Here is a 27,008-nt window from a genome sequence, read left to right on the forward strand (position 1 = left end):
CTCGAAACCCGGGAAGCGGAGGCCGTGTGGCCTTTACCCTGGAGTCGAGAAGCTGGCTCTTCCGCGTGGCAGCCTAGACCACGACGAAGACGACGCCTGACTGGGTTTCCCACATCCGCTGGGCGGGACTTCCGGCCGGACACCTGCAGTCACACCCAACCTAAGCTCATGGCAGCAGAAGGGGGCCAGTGCTTGGTGCCGGGTTTTGGAGAGAGAAAGTTACAATTTGAGGGTAATATAACCTTAGTATTTAGGACTTGCTTCTGGGAAGGGGCCTTTGCTACCTCCTGGCCTTGCCCGATGCCAGGCTTTCTTCGGTTGCTTTGGGCATTTTATTGGCTGATACCGTCGTTATACAAATGCAGCGTCACTGGATGAATTCCAAAACCATAATTTTTGGTTCTGGCCAAGCCAACTTCTCCCTGTGTAGACCTAAGAACAAGAGCTCTGAGGCTTAAATGTGGTCAAGGTGTTGTAACGGTCATGTCCTGCTTCTAACAGAATCCATCCAATTGGGAGTGTTAGGAGATGCAAGTACTGTCAGGGCAGTCCCTGCTGTGGGAAGTCATTTAATAAACAGCCAAGCAAGAACGACACAGTGGTATCCAAGAAATAAAATCCCTACGAGCCTCCTACCAACCCCTCCCACCCACCTTGTCAAATACAGTTTTTCTCATAGGAGACTGCCTGCCTTTGGTAACTATTCTACACCAGGCAGTTTAAAGGCCTTAAGACACTGAGAGTCACATTAACATGGTCAGTCAGCCATACAGAAGTCAGAAGCTGGGTCCTGCTTCCATTTCTAGATTTCTAGTTTGCTACTATTGCTCATCTTGAGGAATTTTCTTTCCCACCTATCATACTGGCAAGTGCTATTATTCAAATGTGATTATTCATTAAAATGAAATTTATGGATGGGACAACCCCATACAATTTCAAAAGTAGGTATAGTGGTAAAACCTTTAGTTATATATAAAAATGAATGACACTACAAGGAAATGGTTTCGGGTTTTTTTGTTTTTGTTTTTGTTTTTTTTGATAGAACTACACACCCTGAAGTGCTTTTTAAAATTCCATTTTAACAAATAAGGAACTAAAAATGTCAACAGCTAAAATCTATATGTCTTACACTCATTAGGATAATTTATTTTACTCTTTCTGGTGAAACAGACGTATCTATGATATGTAACTGCAAAATAGCAAACCAGTATTATTAATTAAATTACATAGAGCTAGCTTTTATTCTTCAGGAAAATGACTGCTTTCTCCCCACCATCCCAAGCAACAAGACCATATTACAAATGAAGAAATACTTTTATTAAGGAAACAATTTAACTGCTCTCTTTTAACAGATTTTTACAAACTGAAGCACAATATGAAGACAATTACAGTTTCAATATTACATATGGTGCTTTTCTATAACTGAAAAGTTGCAGAAGTTTGTGACATGCCACTATAAATATAAGTATTATTAAAAATTACAAATTGTTTGGTAATTATTTTGATAACTTCTTGAGCAGCAGCTCCTGTAGGAAAAAGGAGAAAAGCAAATCTTTGAGAAGAAATTTTTTCTTTTCCTTTTTTCGAGACAGGGTTTCTCTGTATAGCCTTGACCAGAGGCTGGTGTTGCTTTGTAGTCTACATAGCTCTGACTGTCAGGAACTTACTATGTAGATCAGGCTGGCCTCAAACTCAGAGAATCATCTACCTCTGCTTCCCAAATGCTGGAATTAAAGAAGCACTACACCATGTTCAGCAAAATGCTATAATTTTTTGTTTGTTTTTTGGAGACAGGGTTTCTCTGTGTAGCCTTGGCTGTCCTGGACCCGCTTTGTAGACCAGACTCACAGCAATCCACCGGCCTCTGCCTCCCGAGTGCTGGGATTGAAGGCATGCACCACCACGCCTAGCTGCTATAATTTTTTATAACTATGTTATTAAAGGAAATAGAAGACTCATCTTAGGAATTACCCAATGAGAAACTGAGCAACAACTTTAATAAGGTATTTTTAGTTATGGTGGTTTAGAAAGTTGGTAAGATATAGTGAATGAACAAAGCAAAGTTCAAATAGTAGTTTGGTTGAAGAAACTTTTTGAAAGGAGACAGAGGCATAAAGATCCTCTTCAGAGAACACCCTTTTGTTGCATGCAAGGGTTTTGTGTGTACTCTTTTAGCTTTTTTGATTAACATACATCTTAAGAGTCCTTTTTAAAAAGGTATTATTCGATTAGTGTTTGTGCTCCTCTTTCCCTGCCATTAACACACTGAAAAGCTTAATGCAATGGTATTAGCAAGTGGAGCTTCTGGAAAGTGATTAGACCAGAGAGTAGAGCCCTCATGAATGGGTATATGCCCTTATAAAGGAGATCCTGCATGTTTCTTTTGAATTTCTTTTTATAATATGTGAGGACAAACTGAAACAGAACAAAACAACACTGCCATATATGAGTCAGGCAGTGAGATCTCAACAGACCCTACCTATTTTAGCATCCTCACTTTAGTCTTTGTTATGGTTATAACAAATAAATTTCTAATACTTGTAAGGTACCCATCTATGGTATAGTATCTAATGTAACTGATGGAAAGAAGAAACTGTGGGAGCAAACAGATAAAGGGAGCTTTTATGAAAGAAATGGTGGTTTTGAACTGGGCCCAGAAATACAAAGATCTGGGGTATGGCTCAGGGAAAAGGTGACACACAGGAGCCAGGCGGTGCTGGTACACGCCTTTAATCCCAGCACTTGGGAGGCAAAGGCAGGCAGATCTCCATGAGTTCCAGGCCAGCCAGAGCTGTTACAGAGAGAAACTCTGTCATGAAAACAAACAAACAAACAAACAAACAAACAAAAAAAGAAGGCACACAAGATCTTTAAGTCAAGTTAGTCTTTGTTTCTGAGTCTTGCTAGGGCAGGAAGACATGAGGGAGAAGGAAGGTCTGTGTGGGTACTTGTGCTCAGAAAGCTAAGTGAGGCTCATGATGGAAAGGGCTTCAGAAGGGCAAAAGACTCCACAGTCTAACATGGACGGCACCACAGGAAGGCCGAGGGCACGGAGAGCAGTATAACTGACACCTAACAGTATGCTTCACTAAGCTCCCTAATTAAAATGGCTAAGAAAACAAAAAGCTAATACAGATAGTAACTAGATTCTATAATAACAAATAAGTCATTTCATTTCTAGGGAAAAAAGAAAAAAGTCACTTCATCTTTGAAACTCACCTCCCAGGAATGCAGCAATGGTATGTGGCTCAGCAGCTCCGTATCGGCAACTACAAGGAAGGATGGAGGTGTGGATTTTTATTAGTCTTACCACAAACAGGGAAGAGTATTTCTCTAGATGTTCTGAAGAATACTCACAACTCATGGACGTAATCGTCTTTCACCGTCACAGATAACCCGTACTCCTGAAGGAAGCCAGCAAGACAGCACTTCAACTTCCCTATATCTTCTTCAACTTGATAGTTAGATACTCCTAAAAAATTAAATATATATAACATTTGATTAAAAATAAAGAGGTGGGCTGGGCGTAGTAGCATGCACCTTTAATCTCAGCACTCAGGAGGAAAAGGCAGGTGGATCTCTGTGCGTTTGAGAATACCCTGCATTACACAGTGAGTGCCAGGACAGCCAGGGCTGCAGAAAGACCCTGTCTCAGTGATTTTAAAGAAAAAAAAAAAGAAAAGTGGCTCTCTCAAATGGCTCTCTCTTTTACTTAATCTAGTTTCATGTGGTCTAATCTAAACAGTAAGGTATGAAACTAAAGAACAAAGTAGTAAAACATTAAACCAACATTTGAAAATATCAGAAATCTATAAGTAAAGAGGTCAACTAAAAATCCATCACAAATTGAAGTTCAGTAAGTCTTAGTCAGCTGTGGGATATGGCTCGGTTGGTAGAGTGTGGGCTTAAAGGGGCTGATCCTGACACCACCTAAACCAGGCCTGACAGCACATTATCGCAGCACTCTGATGGGTTCCTGTTGTTGTTTTTAAAGTCTTTGTTAACTATTGTTCTAGAAGATTAACACATAATACTCAATAGTTATTTGATCAAAGAACAAAAGAGAAATACTTTACTTATATCCTTTAAGTGTTTATTTTCTTAATTTTTGGAAACAGAGTTTTATATATCCACACTTGACTCAAACTTGCTATGTAGCCAGGGGTGACCCTGAACTTCTGACTCTCCTGCCTCTACCTCCTGCATAAGAAAACTGGCACGTGCTTTTTCAGTGATGGAGATCACTAAACTAGGTCTTTATGCACACCACAACTATAAACTAAGCTACTTCCCCAGCCCTGTATTTCCATTTCTAAGTGATTAAATGCCACTGAGGACATGAAGCCCTAACAATAAATAACACTTACTGAACACCAGTAGGAGCTGGACACTATACTAAGTTCCTCCTGCTTACGTACTGATTTAATTCTATAAGAACTCTGTGAAGTATCTACAACTATTTCTATTTACAGATAAAAAAAGCTGAGACACAGACAAATTACTTAGTTCATGAACAGCAAAACTAGAATATGAAACAAGCATTTTGTTGTTATTTCTCATGCAGGAAATCAAATCCAGGTCTATAGGAATGGTAGAGCAGGGATTCTACCACTAAGCCAGTCCTAAGGTATTTCTTTCTCTTTTTTGTTGCTTGGGACAAATTCTCATTCTGCAGCCCAGGCTGACCTCATTCTCACAGCAATCTTTCTACCTCAGCCACCTGAATATTAGCATTGTAGTGTGACCAACCATACCCAGGTGCCAAACATGGATGTTTAAGATTACACACGTTTTCAATTACTGCCTTTGCAAACAACAGAAGGTACTAAGTGAAGAAGTCCTGTTATGGGTTCAAAGTTCAGAAGTCACTGATATACTGCTTGTGGGTTTCCTTTTCCTTCAGGTTAAACTCAGTGTGAGTTACAGGAAGGAGTAAACCATGAGCTGGGAATGGTGGTACACATTTATAAGTAGTCCTCTGAAGGATGAAGCAAGATCAAGAGTTCAAGGCCAGCCTGTGATATATAGGCCATGCTTTAAAAATTAAAGAGCTGGTCGTAGTAGCTCATATCTGTAATCTAGCACTTTGGAGATGGAGGCAAGAGATTGCTATAAGACTGAAGCCAGTGTAGGCTCTACAGTGGATGCAAGGGCGAAGGCAACCTCAACTATAGAATGAAGTCCTGTCTCAAAAGACAAATACAAAAACAAGACACAAGAGATTGTTAGTGACTTAAAATAAAAGACTCATATGGAGCCGGGCGTGGTGGCACATGCTTTTAATCCCAGCACTCGGGAGGCAGAGGCAGGCGGATTGCTGTGAGCTCAAGGCCAGCCTGGTCTACAAAGCAAGTGCAGGATAGCCAAGGCTACACAGAGAAGCCCTGTCTCAAAAAAAAAAAAAAAAAAAAAAAAAAAAAAAAAAAAACACACACACACAAAAAAACAAAACAACAACTACAAAAACAAAAACAAAAACAAAAAAACAAAACAAAAAAAAAAAAACCCAAATAACAGTTCCTCTAAATACCCACAGAATACTAACATTCACGACAAGTGAGGTTTTGGGTTTTTTTTTTTTTGGTTTGGGTTTTTTGTTTGTTTGTTTGTTTTTAAAGACATGCTCTATCTACATAGCCCTGGCTGTCCTGGAACTTGCTCTATAGACCAGGATAGCCTCAAACTCAAATCCATCTGCTTCTACCTCCCGAGTGCTGGGATTAAACGCATGTGTCACCACACCTGGTATCAAATCCAGTATTTATTCAAGATTTTATTGAGCAAACCTGATGGTTCATTCCTGTAAACCCAGTACTTAGGAGACTGATGAAGTAAGACCACAAGTTCAAGGCAAGCCTGAGATAAATAAAATCCTGTCTTAAAACAACAACAAAAAACAGACAAAACAGCTTCCAGGACAGCTAGGGCTATTACAAAGAGCAAACCTGTCTCAAAACAAACAAAACAAAAAATCAACAAACAGTAAAAAAAGCCAAAAGATTTTCTTTGTAACTGTAAATCAACTACTGCTCTTACCTGGGTACCTGCCATGCTGCTTATGAAATCGATCAACAGCCCGCAACATCAGGTACAGGACTATCTCATTATCTGGATTGTCCATGCTAGAAACTGAAAGGAAAAAATCCAAAGAACTGGATAACTTACAGCACACAAACAACAAAAGGCTGAGTTCATTCTTAAGTTTCAGCATATAAGACAACATTAGCAAAAAATGTAAATATTTTATTAAAATAAAGTATAAAATTATAAATAAGAAGAAATACATTAAGATGTAACCAAAGAGATCTTATGGACATCTAGCTGGAGTCTCTACCAAAGTAGAAACATGATGATGTTCTTTTTTTTTCTTTTTTCCCCCAAGACAGGGTTTCTCTGTGTAGCCCTGGCCATCCTAGACTCACTGTGGAGACCATACTGGCCTCAAACTCAAGAGATCCCCTTCCTCGGCCTCCTGAGTGCTGAGATTAAAGGCATGCACGACCACCACCACCCTGAAATGTTAGTTCTTATATACAGCACACAATGCACTCAAGAATCTAAATACAATTTTATGTATATATTTTTGTATGATATATGTAAATTAAAGTTCAGGTAAATCTATAAAACAAAATATAAAATATTCACATTATTTTATTTTTATTGTTTGTTTTGTTTTTTGAGATTCTCTGTGTAACAGCTCTGGCTGTCCTGGTCTCACTCTGTAGACCAGGCTGGCCTCAAACTCACAGCGATCTGCTTGCCTCTGCCTCCCAAGTGCTGGACTAAAGGCATGCGCCACCACGCCCGGCCACATTATTTTTATAACACCATCTGTTCAACTCTATTATACACATTTTATTAATATCTTTTAACTTAGCATCTGGTTGTTATACTTACTAATCTCATCTTTGTTGATTGTATCCAAACCATATTCTTCAGCTAAAGATCGACATCTTACCACTCGAAGAAATGCAGAATTGCTGCCTAGAAACAGTAAAGAATTCAAGATGGTTGTGACAGGTGAATATATCAAATTATAGGTCACTTTAAGAACAAGAAATTGTATTACGCAGAGAAATCCTGTCTTGAACAAAAAAAAAACCAAAGAACAAGAAATTGGGGCTACAAGATGGAACAGCAGTTAAGCGAGCTTGCTGTTAATGGAGTTCAGCTCCCAGCACCCACATCAGGTGCCTCATGACTACCTGTAACTAGCGCAGGAAATCTGACATCACTGACCGCTGCAGGTGTGATATCTATACACAGACATGCACATGACAATTTAAAATAATAAATAATTTGAAGCATTTATTCATTAAAAACCGTGAGTGGCCACAGTACAGTGGGCCATGTTAGATATTGAGTATCAGTGCTATGACCCAATGCCTGCCTTGGCTATCCTCTGTTTTGTGTGTAAGAAAGGCTTAAAACGTAGTTGTGTGTCCATGTGTCTGTTCTGGGGACTTCCTTTGTGTGGCTGACAAGCCACCTCTCCAACCCTTCAACTAACGTTATGAGACTTTTCCTTGTGTGTGTGGTATACGCAGGGATGTGTTTGCCCATAGTATGCATGTGGTAGCCAGAGACTGGTTCTGAGTGTCTTCTTCTATCAATCTCCACTGCATTATTTTTTCTTTCTTTTTAAAAATTTATTTATTTGTTTCCCACCTATATTTTTGAGAGAAAGTCTCATATAAACTCAGGACTCATCATTTCAGATTAACTGAACTCAGGCCCTCAAGTCTGCATGGCAAGCACTTAACCACTGAGCTATCTCCCCAACCTGCAACTGACTCAAAGAGAACGCTTTTACTTACTGGGGAATTAGTACAAGGAAATAAAATAAAAAATTTACCTAAGGACACACATACCCTACTTCAAAAATTTCAACCTTTTAAAATTCCCAAGAACATTTTCTGTAGCATATATTTATCAAGCAAAATAAGAAAATTAAAAGGACTTACAAAGCAATTTTAACTCTTTCTCTGAAATGGACTCTGGTGCCTATAAAGAGATAAATGCAGATTTTTCTCTAGCACAGGCACAAAAAGACAGCAGTGGGCATGGCACAAAGTCAATGGCTGTGAGATGAGATGCTAACAAGAGCTGGGAGAACATTTCAAACACAAGCTGTCCTCTTGTAACAGGAGGTTCTCATTAGATCTAAGTGGGCACTTCTGCTGAACAAACAAGAAGCCGGGCCACACCTTCTATCTCCAACCCTTCCCTGGCTACATTCCATGCCTGGAGGGAGAAGATGCAATGTGTTCACAGCTCACCTGGCCGACAGACTGCAGCAACTTGGAAACGTGGTTACCCACAGCAGCAGCATCTTTCTTTGCTTTCTCACGGTAACTGGAAAAGAACAACAAAAACCCTACAATTAAAAACTGCTAAAATTAGCAAAGCTGAAGCCATCTTTAAGTAAAAAAGTATTTAAAAAACTGATTTAGAAACATATGAAATATAAAAATGTGGGACTGGAGAGATGGCTCAGAGGTTAGGAGCACTGGCTGCTCTTCCAGAGGTCCTGAGTTCAACTCCTAGCAAGCACATGGTGGCTCACAGCCATCTATAATATGGCCTAATACCTTCTTCTGGTATGCAGGTGTACATGCAGGCAGAGCATTGTATACATAATAAATAAATAGTATATTTAAAAAAAAAAGAAATATAAAAATGCTAGAGAAATGCCACCAGTAGCACCTCTTACTAACTAGGGGTCTTTTAAGAGCTGGCAGTAAGACTTTTGGAGTCCTCTAAAACCAAGGCTCCCATCATACTCAGCACCCAACTTAAATCTACCCAGGTAACATCCATGGAGTCTTCATTCTGAACCATTTTCTCTTGGTCGTTAATCTTCATAACTGAAGGTGTCAGTGACTGTAGATTAACGCCTATCTTTCTTCCAGGACCCTTGCCCTAATGCACATGGACTTGTAAGGTTGGTCTTCATGGATGCTACTCTTTTGTAACTGGGGTTTGGTTGGTGCTGAGGAATCCAACGTACTGGTGTGGTTTCCTCCAGGACCAAATGTTGTCATACAGAGACGACTTTGGCCAGTGTCTAACAATCTTGTCTTGTTGTTCTAGTCTAGGAGTTGAAATGTTGAAAATTTGGGAAAGGACAATTGAAAACAGAAACTAGTTTGACTTTAGGGACACGGCTCAAGAGTAGAATTCTTGCTTAGCATGTGTATGGGGACCCAGGTTCAATCCCCAATAGTATCACGTTCACCCCCAAAAGGGTATGGCACTACCTGAGAGAGACTGAGCTTTAATACTGGTCATTTTTTATTTATTTTTTGAGTTTCTCTGTGTAGCCTTGGCTGTCCTGCACTCACTTTGTAGACCAGGCTGGTCTCGAACTCAGAGATCTGCCTGCCTTGGCGTCCCAAGTGCTGGGATTAAAGGTGTGTGCCACGACGCCCAGCTAATACTGGTCATTTTTACAGAATCAAATATAACTAGACACTAAAAAATGTTTTCTATGATTTATATTGCTGGGCAGGTTTGAAGTATGTGATTTTCCTTGGACTTGACCTCAAGAAGGTAAGTTGTTCACGTAACATATTTTCTTGGATCCTCTGTTAGAAATCAGGGTCCTGGGTCCTTCAAGGAGGACAAGTTTAAGTAGCCTGTTACACATAGTTTAAAAACAGTCAGCTGGGCATGGTGGTACGTGCCTTTAATAACAGCTGAATTCAAGGCTAGCCTGGACTACAAAGCTAATTCCAGGACAGCCAGGGCTACACAGAAAAACCCTGTCTTGAAAAACAAACAAAACAACAGTAACAAAAAAAAGTCACTTACACATTCTGCAGTTTTATGTATTTGCTTGAATCTGCAATCATATCAGGAATTGTGCCTCGAACAGGTAAATTTCCTTGACCCTCTTTGGCCACGAATTCCTTTAAGGCACGAGCTAGAATCCAAAAAGGTGGAGTCTAAAAGAACAAGAAAAACTGCCAGTGAGCAGTGCTTACTTTGAGCTGCACTTGAGGGCACTCGACTTTTCCTTCTTGTGGTTACCTGTTTGGTGATATTTATGCAGCACTCATCACTAAATATGTCTTCAACACTGCTTGGGATCTAACAAAGGAACACAAAACACTTGCTTACATCAAGAACTCTATCCACCTTTATTTTCAATGCTATTTCTTCAAATAAGTTATTTACATTTTCAAAGTGCAGTAAAATATCAACTTCTGATGTATTTAGTTTTATTTACAATCCAACTCTTGATGGGGAAAGAGAAGGGAAGAAAACCTTCTCCTGTCATACATACATGGAGTGAAGGAGGAGCCCAGACAAGTCATTTTGTACAGTTACATGCGAAGACTAGGTTTAAAGCTGCTCATGGTTCCCAGCTTATGAAAATCCTGAAATACATGCACCCTAAGTCCAGGCTGTTCAAAGGGACAACCACTCTGACAAAAAATAAGTAATTGTGCGATATTGTTGCTTGCAAGATCACCACACAAATAGAAACCTTACAAATACAGGCTTTGATTCTACTACTGTGCAGACAAAATAGAGTTCTTAGGGGCAGCCTCTTGACTGGGGTCTCAGCTTCTAACCCTCTTCCTTCTATTCTATTCACAAGAGTCACCGAGGCTTTGAAACGGCCAGGTGCGGTGGTGCATGCCTGTAACCCCTGCTCCACTAGGAGCAGAGGCAGCCAAGTCTCTGTGAGCCCCTGGCCAGCCAGGGCTACATATAATGAGATTCTGTCTCATCAGCAAGTGATCTCTCTACTTCCCTGCTCAAAACCCTCAATGGCCCACAAGATTCTGTACTGAAATAGCTCTTTCTACTCTTTAAACTCACATCCTTCCTATTATGTTTGTTCTTCTTCAACCATATTTACTTAATGATCCTTTAACGAGTGTGGAACTTCATCTCATTTCATGCCCTCTGCGCCTGTCCTCTGCTTGAAAAGCTCTTCCACAGCTGGGCATGGTGTCGCATACTTTTAATCCCAGCATTCGGGAGGCAGTCGCAGGGGGATCTCTGTGAGTTTGAGGCCACCACCCTGGCCTACAGAGTGAGTCCAGGACAGGCAAGGGTAACACAGAGAAACCCTGTCTCAAAAGAAAAGAAAGGCTCTTCCTCCTGACCTCTGGCTGGCACTTCACTCAAGCCTTTCCTGGCTCCCTAACACTACTTCCTAACCCAGACCCATTCTGTCTCCTCTGTTCTAACTTTGTTCATGCATTAATATCTGACCGTTTACTGTCCTCCAATCACAGAATGGGTTTTCTGTCTTACTTTTGAGACAAGGTCTCTTGTGTCAGGCCGGACTAGAACTCACTATGCAGCCCTACGGTCCTGGTCCCCTTCCTTCCTCTTCCCAGCGCTATGAATACAGGCATGTGCCATCATGCCCGGCTTTAGAATCACTCAGCAGGTTTTAAAGCTGATTTTTACATTTTCTATTCAGTAAAAATGCAGAGATCTAACATGCTGTAAAATTTGATAGCTATCCATACACATTTTCCACAGTCTCTCCAATTGAGAAAAAAGATGCTCCTCACCTAGAAAGGCTTACAAGGCACGCACTCTGCCTTTGAAATGTCTGCAATGACTTAAGTGCTTTCCCAATGTAAAAGGCAGTATTCTGGCTATAAATTTTAGGAAAATTCTATAAATCTTCCATAGTTCCTCAAAAATAAAAAAATCAAAAACCAAACAATAGCAGTAGTAACAATAATAATCATAAAAATAAAAAGTCTGAATTATTCTCCAATTTTTTTTATTATGTATCCTAAGTTGGACTTAAATGGACTATGTGGCCCAGGCTGGCTTCAGGCCTCAGATTCATAATCTGCCTGCCGCAACCAACAAAGTGCCAAGATTATAGGTATAAACTACCATACATAACTTATAATTTCTAAAGTGTACAAGTCATCAAGAATACCTCTAATTATATCTACATTATGGCTATCAGGAGAAAATGCAGGGTAACAAAATTTAACTTTTGAGTAATACTTCTTTTGACCAGCAAAATAGCATTTGTAATTCTTACCTCCATATTCTCAACTATTCATAAATCATATTCTTAAAATAATTTATATATTTCTTTAAATAAAAAAACAAATATAATTTATTGCTATTATATGCTGAAGCACTGACATAATTTTAATGAGGATAATAGAAATCTTTTTTTTTTTTTTTTTGAAACAAAGTCTCATATAGCCCCAGCTGGTTTTGAGCTTGCTATGTAGCCAAGAATGACTACTGATACTGCCTCACCGTCCCAAGTGGTAGAATTACAGGGATTCACCACCATGCAGGGCTCAAAACCTTATTATTAAACTCAGGTTTTGGACTAGGCATGGCACACACTTGTAATCTCAACAGTTAAGAGGCAGAGGCAGGAGAAGTATATTCCAAGCTCAAGACTAGCCTACCTGGTCTATACAGCAAATTTGAAGGTAGCCTCCACTACACAGAAAGAACTTGTCTTAATTTTTTTATTTTAAATCAAGCTAAGTTATAGGTACTTATTTCTAACTTACTATATACATTTAGGCAATATTAAACTGTTATATCAACGCTTATATCTGAAAGCATCTCAGAAATCATACTGGTTTCAGCAATTCCTTTAATACCTTAGTTGTATTTAGTGCTGTATTCACATTTTTAATAGCTTCTTCAAAATTCTCTTCATCTTCTGGAGCCCCATTCTCATTCCTTAAAATCCCTATTAAAATAAGAAATAGTAAACAAACATGGCTCTTTTCACTTTGTCTTCCCAACACAGAAAAACCTTGTCAGGCTCTGAAAAGGATCACACTGCTGAGCCTTAGTAGGAAGTACAGCTATCATCTGCTCGTCTCAAACTCTTTAAGGAATGGCTCCTTTATCCCCAGAGGAAACTAAAATATTGGCACCATCTGACAAGAGAAGTCCAATAAGCACTGGCTTCAAAGAATTATTTTTCAAACTTTATAGAATAATTAATGATAATGCAGAAAATTACCTTGTCTTATCAAATCTCTGAAGTCTTCTTTTTCTTTATAGCTTTTAGGAATCCGTCCATTTGTCTAAATTGATTAAAAAATTTAAAAATCTAGTTATTAAAACTCAACAGATGGAAATGGAGTGTCCAAGTTGTTTCCCCCATTCTCTACAGTAAGAGTGTATTGAAAAAGTTACATGTATATGAATATATGCATAAATACATATATGCATATGAAATCAAAGGATTTGAAAAGGGTAACTGTAGGCCATTTCTTTACATTCATACCCCACAGCAGTTTCAGGAGAAATTTACTGAAATCCCAATTTGTTAATTAAAATATCAGTACTGAAAGAGTGACAGCTACATTTAAACTTAGACTTGCAATACACCCTCATAAAGGAAAATATTAACCTCCCAAAACCCTCAAAAGACATCCTTTATCATATCTAGGAAATAGTCACATACAATGTTTTTTTAAAAGGACATACCTCACTATACCATTGTGCTAAATATTTAGCTATGATTATAATCCATGGTGTATGGCTATGGTCCTAGAAATGAGACACAAATTGAAGATATCAGATGAGTCAACTATTAACTCTTCACTTACACCACTGTGTTTTCAACATTTACAACTATATTCTAATACACATGAAGAAGTACACACAGGAAAGAGAACTGGCCTGATAAAAATGGCTTTAGAAGATTTCTGAGTGGCTGTGGAGAAGCTCAGTGAGTAAAGTGCTTGCCAGGCATGGCTGCGACCTCACTGGATGGAGGTCAAGGCAGGAAGAACTGGATCTCACTGGCCAACCAACCTAAAGGGACAGATAGCTCCAGGCTCAGTGACAAGACACTGTCTCAAAAACCAAAGCCGAAAGCAGCTGAGAGACCTGAGGTTGACCTCTGGCATCCACAGGTACATGTATAGATTTCTGTAAACACACACACACACACACACACACACACACACACGGGGTGGGTGGGAGTGGGCTGGGGAGGATGGGTTGATTTTAGGAATTCGTCCATTTGTCTAAATTGATTAAAAATTTTAAAAATCAAGCCAGGCGGTGGTGCATGCCTTTAATCCCAGCGCTCGAGAGGCAGAGGCAGGTGGATCTCTGTGAGTTCGAGGCCAGCCTGGTCTACAAAGCAAGTCCAGGATAGTCAAGGCTACACAGATAAACCCTGTCTCGAAAACTAAAAAAAAAAAAAATTTTTAAATCTAGTTATTAAAACTCAACATATAGAAGTTGAGTATCCAAAGTTTTCCCCATTCTCTACAGTAAGATTTTATTTAAAAAATTATATATATATGTACATATACATATATGCATATGAAATCAGAGGCTTGCTTAACTTGAAAAGGGTTAACTGTAGGCCATTTCTTTACATTCATTCCCCATAGTAGTTTCAGGATGAAATATACTGAAATCCCAATTTGTTTATTTTAGAAGCAGCATTTCCTTTAACTCTGATATGCCAGGTATACTAGGATCCCCCGCCCCCCCTTTTTTTTTTCAGCAAGAAAATAGACACACTACCCAAAAGAGCAACTCAAATCTTTCAATCTCAGGTACCAATATTAGACTGAAAAATGAGAACTTTGTTTCCTGATAACCAAATGAATACTTGCATTTAATTAACTGTAGGTGGAAAAGGAATGCATGCTCACTATAGAATCTGTTACAAATATAATTACTTCTCTAATAAAATATAGTTGGCGTGTTAATTTTCAAACTCTAGATATTAAATTTTGAGGCAATTTCAAGAAACATCCACTTCAATTTTAAACTATTCATATATGTGTGTTTCGGTTTGAAAGGCAGGTTGGCCTCCAATTTTTAATTCTCCTGTCTCATCACTGTCTTGAGTGGCAGGATTATGGGTGTGGGCCACCATGTATGGCTCAAATTAAAACCATTTTTAAAGTACACGTGCTCTGTACTTTCTTAACTACATCTTCATATGTAGAAGCAGTCCATGGCGAGAACCTCTGCAATAAGTCAATGCACAGCAGAGTTCAGTTTATCTACTTTTTCTTCAGTTAAAAAAAGTGTTTTAGATGCTGGGCATGGTGGCATATGCCTTTTAATCCCAGCACTCAGAAGGCAGAGGCAGGCAGATCTGTGAGTACAAGCCCAGCCAGAACTAAAGTAGAGAAACCGTGTTTTACTAGGTGTGGTGGAACATGCCTTTTCTCAGTACCTGGGAGGCAGAGACAGGTGGATCGCTGTGAGTTAGATGCTAGTTTGATCCACTGGTAAGTTCTAATCCAGCCAGGGCTGCACAATGAAAGCCTGTCTCAAATTTTCTTTTTTAAAGTTTTGGGAAAATAAATGTACTGTAAAAAATATTACAGTGTGATCTGGGTGACAGGAATATGAGAGTTTACAATTTTTTTTCACATTGGTATATATACGTACATACACCTTAGGTTAAAAAACAAATGGGCTGGAGAGATGGCTCAGGTTAAGAGCACTGACTACTCTTCCAGAGGTCCTGAGTTCAATTCCCCTCAACCACATGGTGGCTCACAACCATCTATAAAGTGATCTGCTGCCCTCTTCTGGCCTGCAGGTGTCCATGAAGGCAGAGGACTATTCTTAATAATAAATAAACAAATCTTTGAAAAACAAACAGACAAACAAACACTGAGCCAGGTACAAGGGCACATGGTCTTACTCGATACTCTGGAGGGAGCAGAGACAAGGGGCCTGCCACACACTGAGGGTCAACCTGATCTACATAGCATGGTCCCCAAGCCAACCAGGGCCATTCCTTGACTGTCTCAAAAAAGCCAAAAGGGGGGAAAAAAGAGGTTTACCTCTAAACTTCAGGTCGCACACACACTACCAACCTTTTTTTCCATATGCTCCAAATCGTAAGACTGAAAATGTTCTCTCAGTTCAGGAAATGGCTTATCTAGTCGTAGATCCTCCAGTGCATTATCTGGATGAGATTCTATTACTGTCAAACAATCCCAAAAGATACATTGAATTCTTTACTAATCTATAACATTATAGGAACTTAAAGCGCGCGGTGGCGGGCGGGGGAAGGGGTTCTTACTCTATAGCCAAGGCTATCCTTTAACTCATGACAATTCTGTCTCATCATCCTGGTTGTCATTATAGGCAAGAGCCACCATACCATACTGGAAACTTTTAATTTTTTTTTTTTTTTTAAAGACAGGGTCTCACTTTAGCCTTGATTAGCCTGGAACTCTGATCTCAAAGTCACAGAAGCAGGTAGATCTCTGTGAGTTCGAGGCCAGCCTGGTCTACAAAATGGGTCCAAGACAGGCAAGGCATACAGAGAAACCTTGTCATTTAAAAAATATATAAATAAATAAATAAATTCTGGGGCTGGAGGTTAATAGCACTGACTGTTCTTCTAGAGGCCCTGAGCTCAAGTCCTAACAACCACACAGCAGCTCACAACCATCTATGTGATCTAATGCCCTCTTCTGATATGCAGGCATACATGCAGGCAGAGTACTGTACACATAATAAATAAATAAATCTTTTTTAAAAATAAAAAGAAAAGAAAGACTCTATAAACGCGCTGATATCAGCCCTGGGCTGATGTAGGCCTGCCTATGAATGACTCTGGACTCCTTTAACACTGTTTCCTTGGGAACATGGCTTATCATGTGTAATTTGACATGGAATGGGACAATCTAAGGCCAGTATGAGACTGGAACACAAGACAGGTGGGAAGTGGTGGTGTGATGCAGTGGTTCTCAACCTGGGGGCTGTATATCAGACATCCTGTATATCAGACTTTACATTATGATTAATAACCATAGCAAAATTACAGTTATTTTTATTTCATATGTGATTGATATATATATATATATATATATATATATATATATATATATATATATTTATGCTATGAAGTAGCAACAGAGCAATTTTATGGCTAGGGGTCACCACATTAGGGACTGTATAAAAGGGTCACAGCATGAGGAAGGTTGAGAACCACTGATGTATTGTTTCTGTCAAAGTGACCCATGCACTCCTGTGGAAGCCATAAATGTCCTACTTTGGGTTGGGGAGCAAAAAGAACCAGGCATTTACATAACTGTTGGGCCTCTTAACAAGATAAGAAGCTGTATGCTGTATCTACAGTCTGCATCCAATCATAATGCTATGTAAGGAAATAGCAGACAAAGAGGCTAGAGAGATGGCTTAGTAGTTAAGAGCAATGTTTGCTCTTCCAGAGAACCCACCACCAATATGGTGGCTCTCAATCATCTATAACTCAAGTTCTAGATGATATGGGGTCCTCTTCTGGTCTCTGCAGGCAGCCACATATACTTGGTACAGTCATACATGCCGGCAAAACATCTACACACATATAAATCTAAATAACATTGTAAAAACAGTCAAGTCTGATTGCCTCTTTGAACTTGTACTGCTATAAATTTATTTTGTAATTTAAAACTGATTTTTTCAATTACCAAGTTTCTAAAATTACTGCTCAAGCAACCATTACCAAGTCCCATATGCTTAACAATTTTACCTGGGTGTTCTTTAATAATAATCCTCATATAACCAACTAGTCCATATGTCCTACAGATCAAAAGAGGGATCTGGGAATTCCAGAGGACATCTGCTAAACGCAGTAATGTACTGAAAAGGAAGGAAAGTAAGAACATAAAAAAGTGAATATATGCAGCCCCGGAACTGCCTAACATAAACAGGCAAGAACACAGTGGAAAGCAAGCAATTTCACTAGGCTGCAGTCTCAAAAGTGTTGCATGTGAAGCCTCAGTATGTGGTCTTAAGAAGAATGTTAGTAAATACACTGAACACTTCTGGTAGTGAGACACATTTGTAAAACCCATGTATACACCCATAAATCTTCCTGTAATCTACAACAATTTACATAACTTGTTTTTGGTTTTCTTGATTTTGGTGTTTCAGAAACATCAGATCTCACTATGTAGTCAAGCTAGCCTGAAACTGACTGTCTAGGCCAGCCTGGCCTCAAACGCCTGATCCTCTCATCGCTGGCTCTCGAGTGCTGAGATTACAGGTGTGTACCACCATACCCCACTTCTATTAATTTTTCATCCCCTAGCAATATCTAATGTTCACTTAAGCTACTCTAAATATATCTAGACATTTCAGGTTTACTTCCCTATCCTTTCAAGACTAGAATACATACAAAAGCATGAAATTAAAAGTTCCTTTAAGAAATTTAGAAACCAGACAAAACATGTATACCAAAGGATGGACACAGGGAAAACTATGCAAATCAAGTAAGACTAAGAAAGGTATTACCATCTAAAACCTACCTTTCAAGAAGCTGAGTTGCAACCACAACAGTAAACCTACAGAAAAATGAAGGATCATTGTCTAGAAGGTTTTCTGGACTCTAAATAAGACAAGGAGGAAAAATCCAACAATTTCATATATTAAACTTGGCAGAAACATGTAAACTATTTAAAAATATACAAGTCAACAAATTAAATTCCAACTAAATGTAAGTGACATGAAAGTTCAAAATTCTGAATTCTTGGAGCTTTGAATTTTTTTGATTTTTTAAAAATCTACTGTGGCAAAGAAATAATAATGTAATATGTATTATACCTCTTCCACAAAACTTCCAGAGACATCGCTATTTAGTTCTTGTAAGAATTCCATGGCAGCTTGAGCTCGATTCTTTTCAAAAACAAAGCATTCACTTGGATTAGAAAGTGCTTAGCTACGGTGTGAAACACCCCCATATGTACTCCCACTTACAGATCAAGAAAAACTCACTGCAGAACTTCACAAATTCCATGCATAGATGTAATAATCCTGCTTTTGAGATCTCTTTTCTTTCTTTTTCTTTTTGGTTTTTGTTTGTTTTTTGGCTTTTTTGTTTGTTTTGAGACAGGGTTTCTCTGTAATAGCCCTGGCTATCCTAGGCTCTCTTTGTAGACCAGGCTGGCCTTGAACGCACAGTGACCCATCCAGGCATGCACCCCCGTGCCCGGTTCTACTTCTCAGCATTAAACTGAGGCTCAGGTAGAATGTTATCAGGGTTGAACTAGACTGTCATTGACGCAGCTCTTAAATGACCACATTATTTGTCCTAAGCTTTCCTGATCAGGCAAATGGCAGGTAGCAGGGAAGGTTGTACCGGACCAAGTGCAGACCCACCCTAACCACCCACACCTATAATTCCACAGATGACTGGCCAATCAGTAGTGTAAGTGCAACTTCCACTCAGAATATGACATGGATTCCTAAGGTTTTCATTTGAAGTATTAAAATAATAAGAATTTTCTGACTAGCTCCACTTACTAATTTCTTACCTGTAATACTCCATCTACTGAACATCAGTGTTACTCAAGACTTTAATAAAGGACAGTATAAAAATCACAAGCAGTACTCTAAATTCTTAAACTACTGAAAGATTTATCAGATTAGAAAATGAGCTAGGCCAACTTTTCCCTCAGAGAATAAGGTCTTTAAAGTTAAAACTTTTCTAGTGGCATTGTTAGATGCTTACACACAACCATCAGGGCTTGCTTACCTTGCCAATACTGCTTTTTTGAAGGAAAAAACTAAAGAGGATAGAAAAAAAAAGTGAAGATTTATATGGCTATAAAGCAAAAGTGGTTTACCACTTATAATAGTGTGTGTATCACATTTAAAAGATAAAAAGGGTGTGTGTGTGTGTGTGTGTGTGTGTGTGTGTGTGTGTGTGTGTGTGTGAATGCTTTTCTCTGTCCTTTACCATTGAGCTATGCCCCAGTCCACAAACACTATTTTCCTAATAGATTGTAACAGTTTTCCTGAAGGAGGAAAAGCAGAAGAGATAGTAAATCAGTGTTCCCTAGGGCACACACTTCACAAAATGCTCTGAGAGAAAAGAGTTCCAGGAATGAAAAAGAAGAAATACCATATGGTATATCTGCTTCTTGGAAAGTCATAATGTACCCGATAATAAAGTTTTACAGTAAAGACATTTTCACCTCCTTTGAACCACTCCCCAAGCTCATTTGACCGTGATATCCAGTGTTCCATTTAACAGCTATTAACATTTGCTATAACCGAGGTTCTGCAGACACCTGGGAAAGGCTGTAGTGAACCATTTGTTTTTGCAAGAAATTACAAAAGATTCATTCAGACTTCCTCCCAGACATATGCTGGTCACATCCCAAAGGCCTAAGCTGAAGCTGCTGAGAGTCAGGAAACAACTTTGTAGCAAAAGCACATGGTTCCATAAGAAAAAGCAGCAGTATTCTTAGCCCACCTCACACAGCCAGCCAGGTACGCACAGGGCTTCTGTGGCTCTAAACGTACCAAGAGGAGCCGGGCTGTGGACAGCAGAAGCATACCATGACCCAAAGAAAAGAATCAAAGGGAAAGTGAACTGAATCCCGATTTTCCTTGAATTAATGTTTACAGACAAATATAATGACTCTTGAACTCTAAACCCTAGAAAAGAAAAAGTAGGAAATCAAAATTGGAAATGTTGTGAAAAATCTAGATATGAATATATGTAAAGAACAGGACAAGCCAGGAGTGGTGGCGCACGCCTTTAATCTAAGCACTTGGGAGGCAGAGGCAGGCGATCTCTGAGTTCGAGGCCAGCCTGGTCTACAGTCAGGGCTGTTACACAGAGAAACCCTGTCTCAAAAAAAAAAGAGCCGGGCGGTGGTGGCGCACGCCTTTAATCCCAGCACTTGGGAGGCAGAGGCAGGCGGATCACGGTGAGTTCGAGGCCAGCCTGGTCTACAAAGTGAGTCTAGGACAGCCAAGGCTACACAGAGAGACCCTGTCTCGAAAAACAAAAAAAAAAAAAAAAAAAAAAAAGAGCAGGACACAGATAGCCTGTGAAGATGCATTTTATACAGTGTCTTACAATAATAAATGTACCAGACTAAGTTTGAAAGATACAAATGAAAGACATTTTTCTATTCCTTTTTTTTTTTTAAGACAAAGTCTTAGCTCTGGCTGTCCTAAAACTCACTACATAGACCAGGCTGCTCCTGATCTCTGCCTCCTCTGCCTCCCAAGTGCTGGGATTGAATCCATGTCCGGCTTCTAATCCTATACAATCATTACTCTGCACTAACACTAAGGAATTAAGGCAAGGAGTTAGAAAGTACCCAGAACTCACAGGTAAGAGAAAAATGACTACTGCTTTGTCCAACAGCAGCAAAGGCAGTGGCAGTGAGCCCCGTCTGTTAACAGCCTTCTTGTCAGACGCTGTCGCAGCTCTTCCCCTTCACCCACTCATTCCTCCTCCCATTATCTGAACATATGGTGATGAGGTAAAGCTAACACTCAGGCCTCACCCTGAGGGCTCTGCCTTCTCTAACACGCTCATATGTTAAAAGACAGAACATACTTGTTTCCGGCATCTTCTCCACTGACTTGATTTCCATCAATAATTGTAAACGATCCAATACCTGGGGAGACAAAAGATAGTCAAAATAGGTTTTGGTTTATTTGTGTTTTTGTTTGCTTTTACATTTATCACTTGAATAGGAGTGCACAAATGCCATATACACATGTGGAGGTCAGAGTCCAACCCATGGGAATTGGTTTTCTCCTTCACCATGTGGGCTCCATGGATTGAACTCAACTTGTCAGGCCTGACAGCAAGTAACTAACTACCCACTAAGCCATCTTGTCAGCCCAAGAGCATGCAACTTTTTACCAGAACTTTAAAGAAGTCACCTGGAATACAATCACTGATATTACAGTACCTGGCAGTACCAAGTTTTTAAGAATTTCAGTTCCTGTAGCTGTTGCATTTATTAGGCAAACGTGAGCAGATTCCAAAGCTTCTTGACCATGATCACCCCACAACCTATAAAACAAAACGCAAATTGAACATTAAAAGGTTCACAAAAATATTTCTTTATTTGATCAGTGATATTTACAGCATTCTTGCATAAAACAATACATACAATCATAGCAAGCATGTGGGACAGGGACTGACATTCTTGTGGGGTAATATGACAGCATAACTGGAAACTGTGGTAGATCATACTTTATGCGATATAGTCGGCACTAGTCAGCTTTGTCTTTCTCGTCTTTTCTGTTACTCCTTTCAAACTAGGTAATTTATAGAACAGAAAGCCTAGGGAGCTACTCATCAACATTAAAGAAACACCTTAGCCACATGCCATCCCAGCTATTTAGGAAGCTGAAGCAGAACAATCTCTGAAGCAAGTCCAGGGTCAGCCTAAACAACAAAGTGAAGCCCTATCTCCTTAAAATAAATAAGTAAATAAAAGAGCCATCTTGCACCTAAAACTTAGTCTGTTCTCAATTTCACTTATTCAAGTGGTATAGATCAGATACACTTAAGATCTGGACTTAAGACATTTTTCCCCTGTGACGTTTACAAAAATGAGCGAAAACTTTATCAAGGAAACTTACTTCTTACCAACTGAAAAAAAAGAAAAAGAAAAAAGCCACCTCATGTTGAATTCTGCAGAAGTGCTTTAAGATGTAACAGATATTATTGTTGCCCTTGGTTCCGTCGAGACATTGAAGGTGAGTCACTTCAGATACAAGACCCGGAGGACCTCGGGTGGGTGTGAGGTGGAAGCCTTCCGCAAGAAGACTCGTTTTCATGGTATACAAACTTTCACAGGAGAGAAGCCACTGACACTTGTACCAGGCGAGGGTGCAATACTGGCACTCTTATATTAGTGGTAACCTAGAGCTCTCCTGTTGGACTTGCGGCCTGCTCAGCAGGAGAGAAATCATACCTATTACTGGAGTCCTAGCCAACTACCCAGGGCTAGCGAGGTCATGGATGTCAGAGAAGAACCTGTTGTCACCACTTTACTAAACAAGCATAATTCTGGGGCTGGAAAGATGGCTTACAGGTTAAGAGAAACGAACTGCTCTTCTGAAGGTATTAAGTTCAATTCTAGCAACCACATGGTGGCCCTCAACCCCCTATAACGAGGTCTGGTGCCCTCTTCAGGCCTGCAGGAGTAATGCAGGAAGAACACTGTATTCATAACAAATCTTTAAGAAATTAAAAAAAAAAACAAAACCAAGCAGAATTCCTAACTCTAGCCTAAATATCTATCCTTATACCCACAGATAAATGGAGTTCTCACTATTCATCAAAGGAACATCTCAGATGGAAATCATTACAGAAAACCACAACTGGTCAAAAAGCAGAGAACAAGTAAACGATCATGAAGTGCCCAGCCCTGATGTGTCTACAACACAACTTCTGTATTTAAGGCTCAGAGAGCATCAAGGAAGAGAGGGGAGACAGAAAGACTCTGAGAGCCAGAGAGCCAATAACTCTCCTAGAAACGACAGGGAAGGAACATCCACAATACCACAACAGTGTGGCTGCCCACATAAGACCTGAAGAACTACAACACCGGCACACACATGAACATGGAAGGGTGAAATCTCATGAAGCCCCACCCACAGGCAAAGAACTACAGGCCAGCTTTGACTTCCAGAGATAAACTGAGGCGGGACATAGAGTGGGCAGAGGTTGGGCACTGGCGGCACCCGAAGGTAGCTTCTGATGACAGCAGGTGATTAAAAGATTAAAAGGGGCCTTTGAGAGAAGCATGGGAGAATAGCAAAGTAGAAGGATCCAGAGGGTCCTAGAAACCTACAAGTAGAACATTATGATAGGCAGATTTGGGCCCAGGGGTCCCGCTCAAACTAAGGCACCAGCCAAGGACAATACAGGCGGTAAACGTTAAGCCCCTACCCAGATCTAGCCAACGGTCAGAACATTCTCCACAGTTGAGTGGAGAGTGGGATATGACTTTCTCGCGTACTCTGGTGCCTCACATTTGACCATGTCCCCTGGAGGGGGAGACCTGGTGGCACTCAGAGGAAGGACAGCAGGTTGCCAAGAAGAGACTTGATACCCTATGAGCATATACAGGGGGAGGTAATCCTCCTCAGGAACAGTCATAGGGGAGGGGAATAATGGGAAAATGGGGTGGGGGGGGGGGAGAGGGAAGAATGGGAGGATACAAGGGATGGGATAAACATTGAGATGTAACAAGAATAAATTAATTTTAAAAATTTAAAAAAAATAAAAGGGGCCTTGAATCCCAGCACTTGGGAGACAGAGGCAGATGGATCTCTGTGAGTTCGAGGCCAGCCTGGTCTACAGAGCAAGTTCCAGGACAGCTAGAGCTGTTACACAGAGAAACCCTGTCTCAAAAAAACAAACAAACAGATGACTAGAAGGGAGAAAGGAGGAAGGGAAAGCCAGCGTCGATTGCACCTGGCATGATTGCCACCAGTAGTGGCTAACAGGTAGAGACCAGAGCTGACACGCACAAACACATTTGGTGGGTGAAGCAAGGTAGGCTCCAATAATCTTTATTTTTCTCTGGTTCTTTTTACATCCCTGAGGCAAAGTTCTTTACATAAGAAGAAAATTTACCTCATAGCAATAAAAGCAATTATCACAAAAACAGATAAATTCCTTACACAAAAGGAGTTACAGCAGGATTACTGATTGCATCGTTTTCTATTAAAACTTGCTCCTAACCAAACATTATCTATCTCTCATTTTACAAGCTCATTATAAATTCAAAGCAGTAGTTTTGGGGGAATTTTTGTTTTGTTTGTTTTTCAAGACAGGGTTTCTCTGTGTAGCCTTGGCTGTCCTGAACTCACTTTGTAGACCAGGCTGGCCTCGAACTCAGAGATCTATCTGCCTCTGCCGCCCTGAGTGCTAGGATTATAAGTGTGTACCACTGCTCCTGGATAGCAGTAGTTTTTCATGCCATAGGTTAACAAGGTTTAAGGAATTACAGCAGGACGATTGATCACGTTTTTTTCTGTTAAGATTCATATCTAACTAAACATTCTTCATCTGTCTTTCCTTCCCTGAGTTCACTTAAAGTTCAAAGCAATAGGTTTTTTTGTTTGGTTGGTTGGTTTGGTTTGTTTTTTATGTCATGGGTTAACAAAGTTTAAGCAGGCCAAGCCAATAGTAGCAAGTTTTTTCCTATACTAAGCTGGTGACAATCTATTTTACCAAGAAATATGAGCCTTAGTGTTCCTATCTGTATCAAAGAATGTCTGCCTTCAAGGATGCTTTTGGAACTAAGTGACTAACCCTGAGATAGAGTGAGAGCTGGGCAGCCGATACAAATTCAAATTTCCATCTTTAGGGACATAGTGTATCTTCTCTTGGGAGCACCTGAGAGGGGAGGGGGCGGCAAGCACTTGTATAACCTTCATTGGCTCAATGCATAGAACATACTCAATAAATAAGGAATGGAGTGGAGGAGGGAAAACAAACCAAGGATGGGGAAGTAGATGAAGAAAATGATGGTTGTTAAGGTAGTCACAAATGGCTGAGTACTAGAAATGTTAGCTAGCATGACTTAAGACATTATGTGTGTAAGCCGGGCGTGGTGGCGCACACCTTTAATCCCAGCACTCGAGAGGCAGAGGCAGGCGGATCGCTGTAAGTTCGAGGCCAGCCTGGTCTACAAAGTGAGTCCAGGATGGCCAAGGCTACACAGAAAAACCCTGTCTTGAAAAAAAACCAAAAAAAAAAAAAAAAAAAAAAGACATTATGTGTGAAAGACCTGTGAACAAAATGGCTTAGTAATTTCTACAATAATTACATGTTGAAATGGTTATATTTTGGAATGCTAGGTTGATATAAAAATTGATTCTGGGATAAGGGGCAGCTTGCCAAGCCTGATGTCCAGAGTTCCATCCAAATTGGGTGTGGTGGTCCACATCTGTCATCTAAGCTGTTAGGACAAAGAGGCAGGAGGACTGCTGCAGGTCTGAGCCTGTCTGGTCTACGTAGCAAGTTCCAGGCCACTCAAGAGTGAAAGGAAAAAAAAAAAGAAAAAAAGAAAAAGAGAGAGAGAGAGAAAGGAGGAAGGACAAAAACGCATTTCGGAGCCTAGCCTGGCAGTAAACATCTGCAATCTCAGCACTTGAGAGGTAGATGCTTGAGTTCAAGGCCAGCCTGGGCTGCGTTAGACTATGTTTCTCAAAATAAATGGGGTCGGGGTGGGGGTAGTAGTAGCAAAATTTATTTTCCTGTCTCTTTACTTTTCTTGTCCGCAGGGTCTTTCTATGTAGCTTAGGCTAGATTCCAATATCCAATCCACCTGCCTCTGCCTCCCAAGTGCTGGGTTTACCGATGTTCGACCGTCTCCGGTAAAATTTGTAACTACGAACGCGGACCGTTGACCCCAAAGTAGCATTACGCATTTCTACTGTACAGCGCCGGCACAGAACAATAACCAGACAGGGCACAGCACACTGCCGTGGGGTCGGGATGGGGTACTCCCGGTCCCTTCGTGCCGTGAACGAAAAGAGGACGGCCGCCCCCGCGCAGCCGGGTTCGCGGAGACACCGCGCACCTCCACGCGCGCCCAGCGTGGCGCGGCCCTGCGGGAAGGGGCGGCCCGGCCTTCGCCGAGCACTTACGGTCAGGGGCCGGAGCCCAGAGCGCCGGCTCCCCCACGCCCCGCACGGCCCTGCGCCTCGTCAGGCCCGAGGGAGGCCCGCCCTCGCCGCCTAAGCGCTTAGGCTCGGTCGGCCTCAGAGCTGGCAAGGCCAGCGGCTCGCTCACTCGGAAACCCTGGCTCACCTCAGCTGCCGGTCATACTTCTGCTCCTTGAGCAGCTTCCCTTGCTGCGCCATGGCCGCGCTCGCCCAGCGAACAGCAAAGCCGCCGTAGTAGGCCGCCACCCACTCGCCCGCGCGCAGGCGTACTAAGCGCCCTTCGGCGCCCGCCGCCTGTAGGGGGCGCCGCCGCCGCACTGCGCACGCGTCACCAAGAAGCCAAGGGAACCACAGGTCGGGTTCCAGGGTAGTTCGTTTCTCTTTACCTGCGGTAATTGCGAAGAGTTCCCTCTTTTAAATCGAGCTGGCTTTGGATTTTAATCACTTGCTGATTGGGAGAATGGCTCTTTTCCGTTCAAACCTCCAGTTTGGTCACCTGTGCGATGGTAATGCCTCGCCCTCCCATTTTTAAAAATGAGGTTTTGTTGGTTGGTTGGTTGGTTGGTTTGAGGCAGTCTCATTGTGTAGCCCTGGCTGGCCTG

The 27,008-nt window shown here is 40.8% G+C and overlaps 1 protein-coding gene across 2 annotated transcripts; it reads right to left on the bottom strand.

Moving 5' to 3' along the window:
* Positions 1-1,281: 1,281 nt before the first annotated feature.
* Nae1 (NEDD8 activating enzyme E1 subunit 1) lies at positions 1,282-26,684 on the bottom strand. 2 transcript variants are annotated; one of them, XM_051168627.1, is made up of 20 exons: positions 26,552-26,684; positions 21,684-21,787; positions 21,323-21,383; positions 19,499-19,529; positions 18,568-18,639; positions 18,273-18,352; positions 17,495-17,604; positions 15,828-15,937; positions 13,456-13,518; positions 12,986-13,049; positions 12,615-12,706; positions 10,033-10,092; positions 9,814-9,947; positions 8,280-8,355; positions 7,965-8,004; positions 6,898-6,984; positions 6,037-6,129; positions 3,358-3,472; positions 3,220-3,269; positions 1,282-1,526 (listed from the first exon to the last, which is right to left on the bottom strand). In XM_051168627.1, exons 1-20 carry the CDS (start codon positions 26,602-26,604, stop codon positions 1,417-1,419), a joined length of 1,605 nt encoding a protein of 534 aa, XP_051024584.1. In that variant the 5' UTR covers positions 26,605-26,684; the 3' UTR covers positions 1,282-1,416. The 2 variants fall into 2 exon arrangements, with proteins under 2 accessions (XP_051024584.1, XP_051024586.1); XM_051168629.1 differs by lacking the exon at positions 26,552-26,684 and adding an exon at positions 20,272-20,406 and having other exon boundaries at positions 1,283-1,526; positions 21,684-21,771.
* Between the last annotated feature and the right edge of the window lie 324 nt (positions 26,685-27,008).

Source organism: Acomys russatus, chromosome 26 (genome assembly GCF_903995435.1).
Source record: "Acomys russatus chromosome 26, mAcoRus1.1, whole genome shotgun sequence".
Classification (NCBI taxonomy): domain Eukaryota; kingdom Metazoa; phylum Chordata; class Mammalia; order Rodentia; family Muridae; genus Acomys; species Acomys russatus.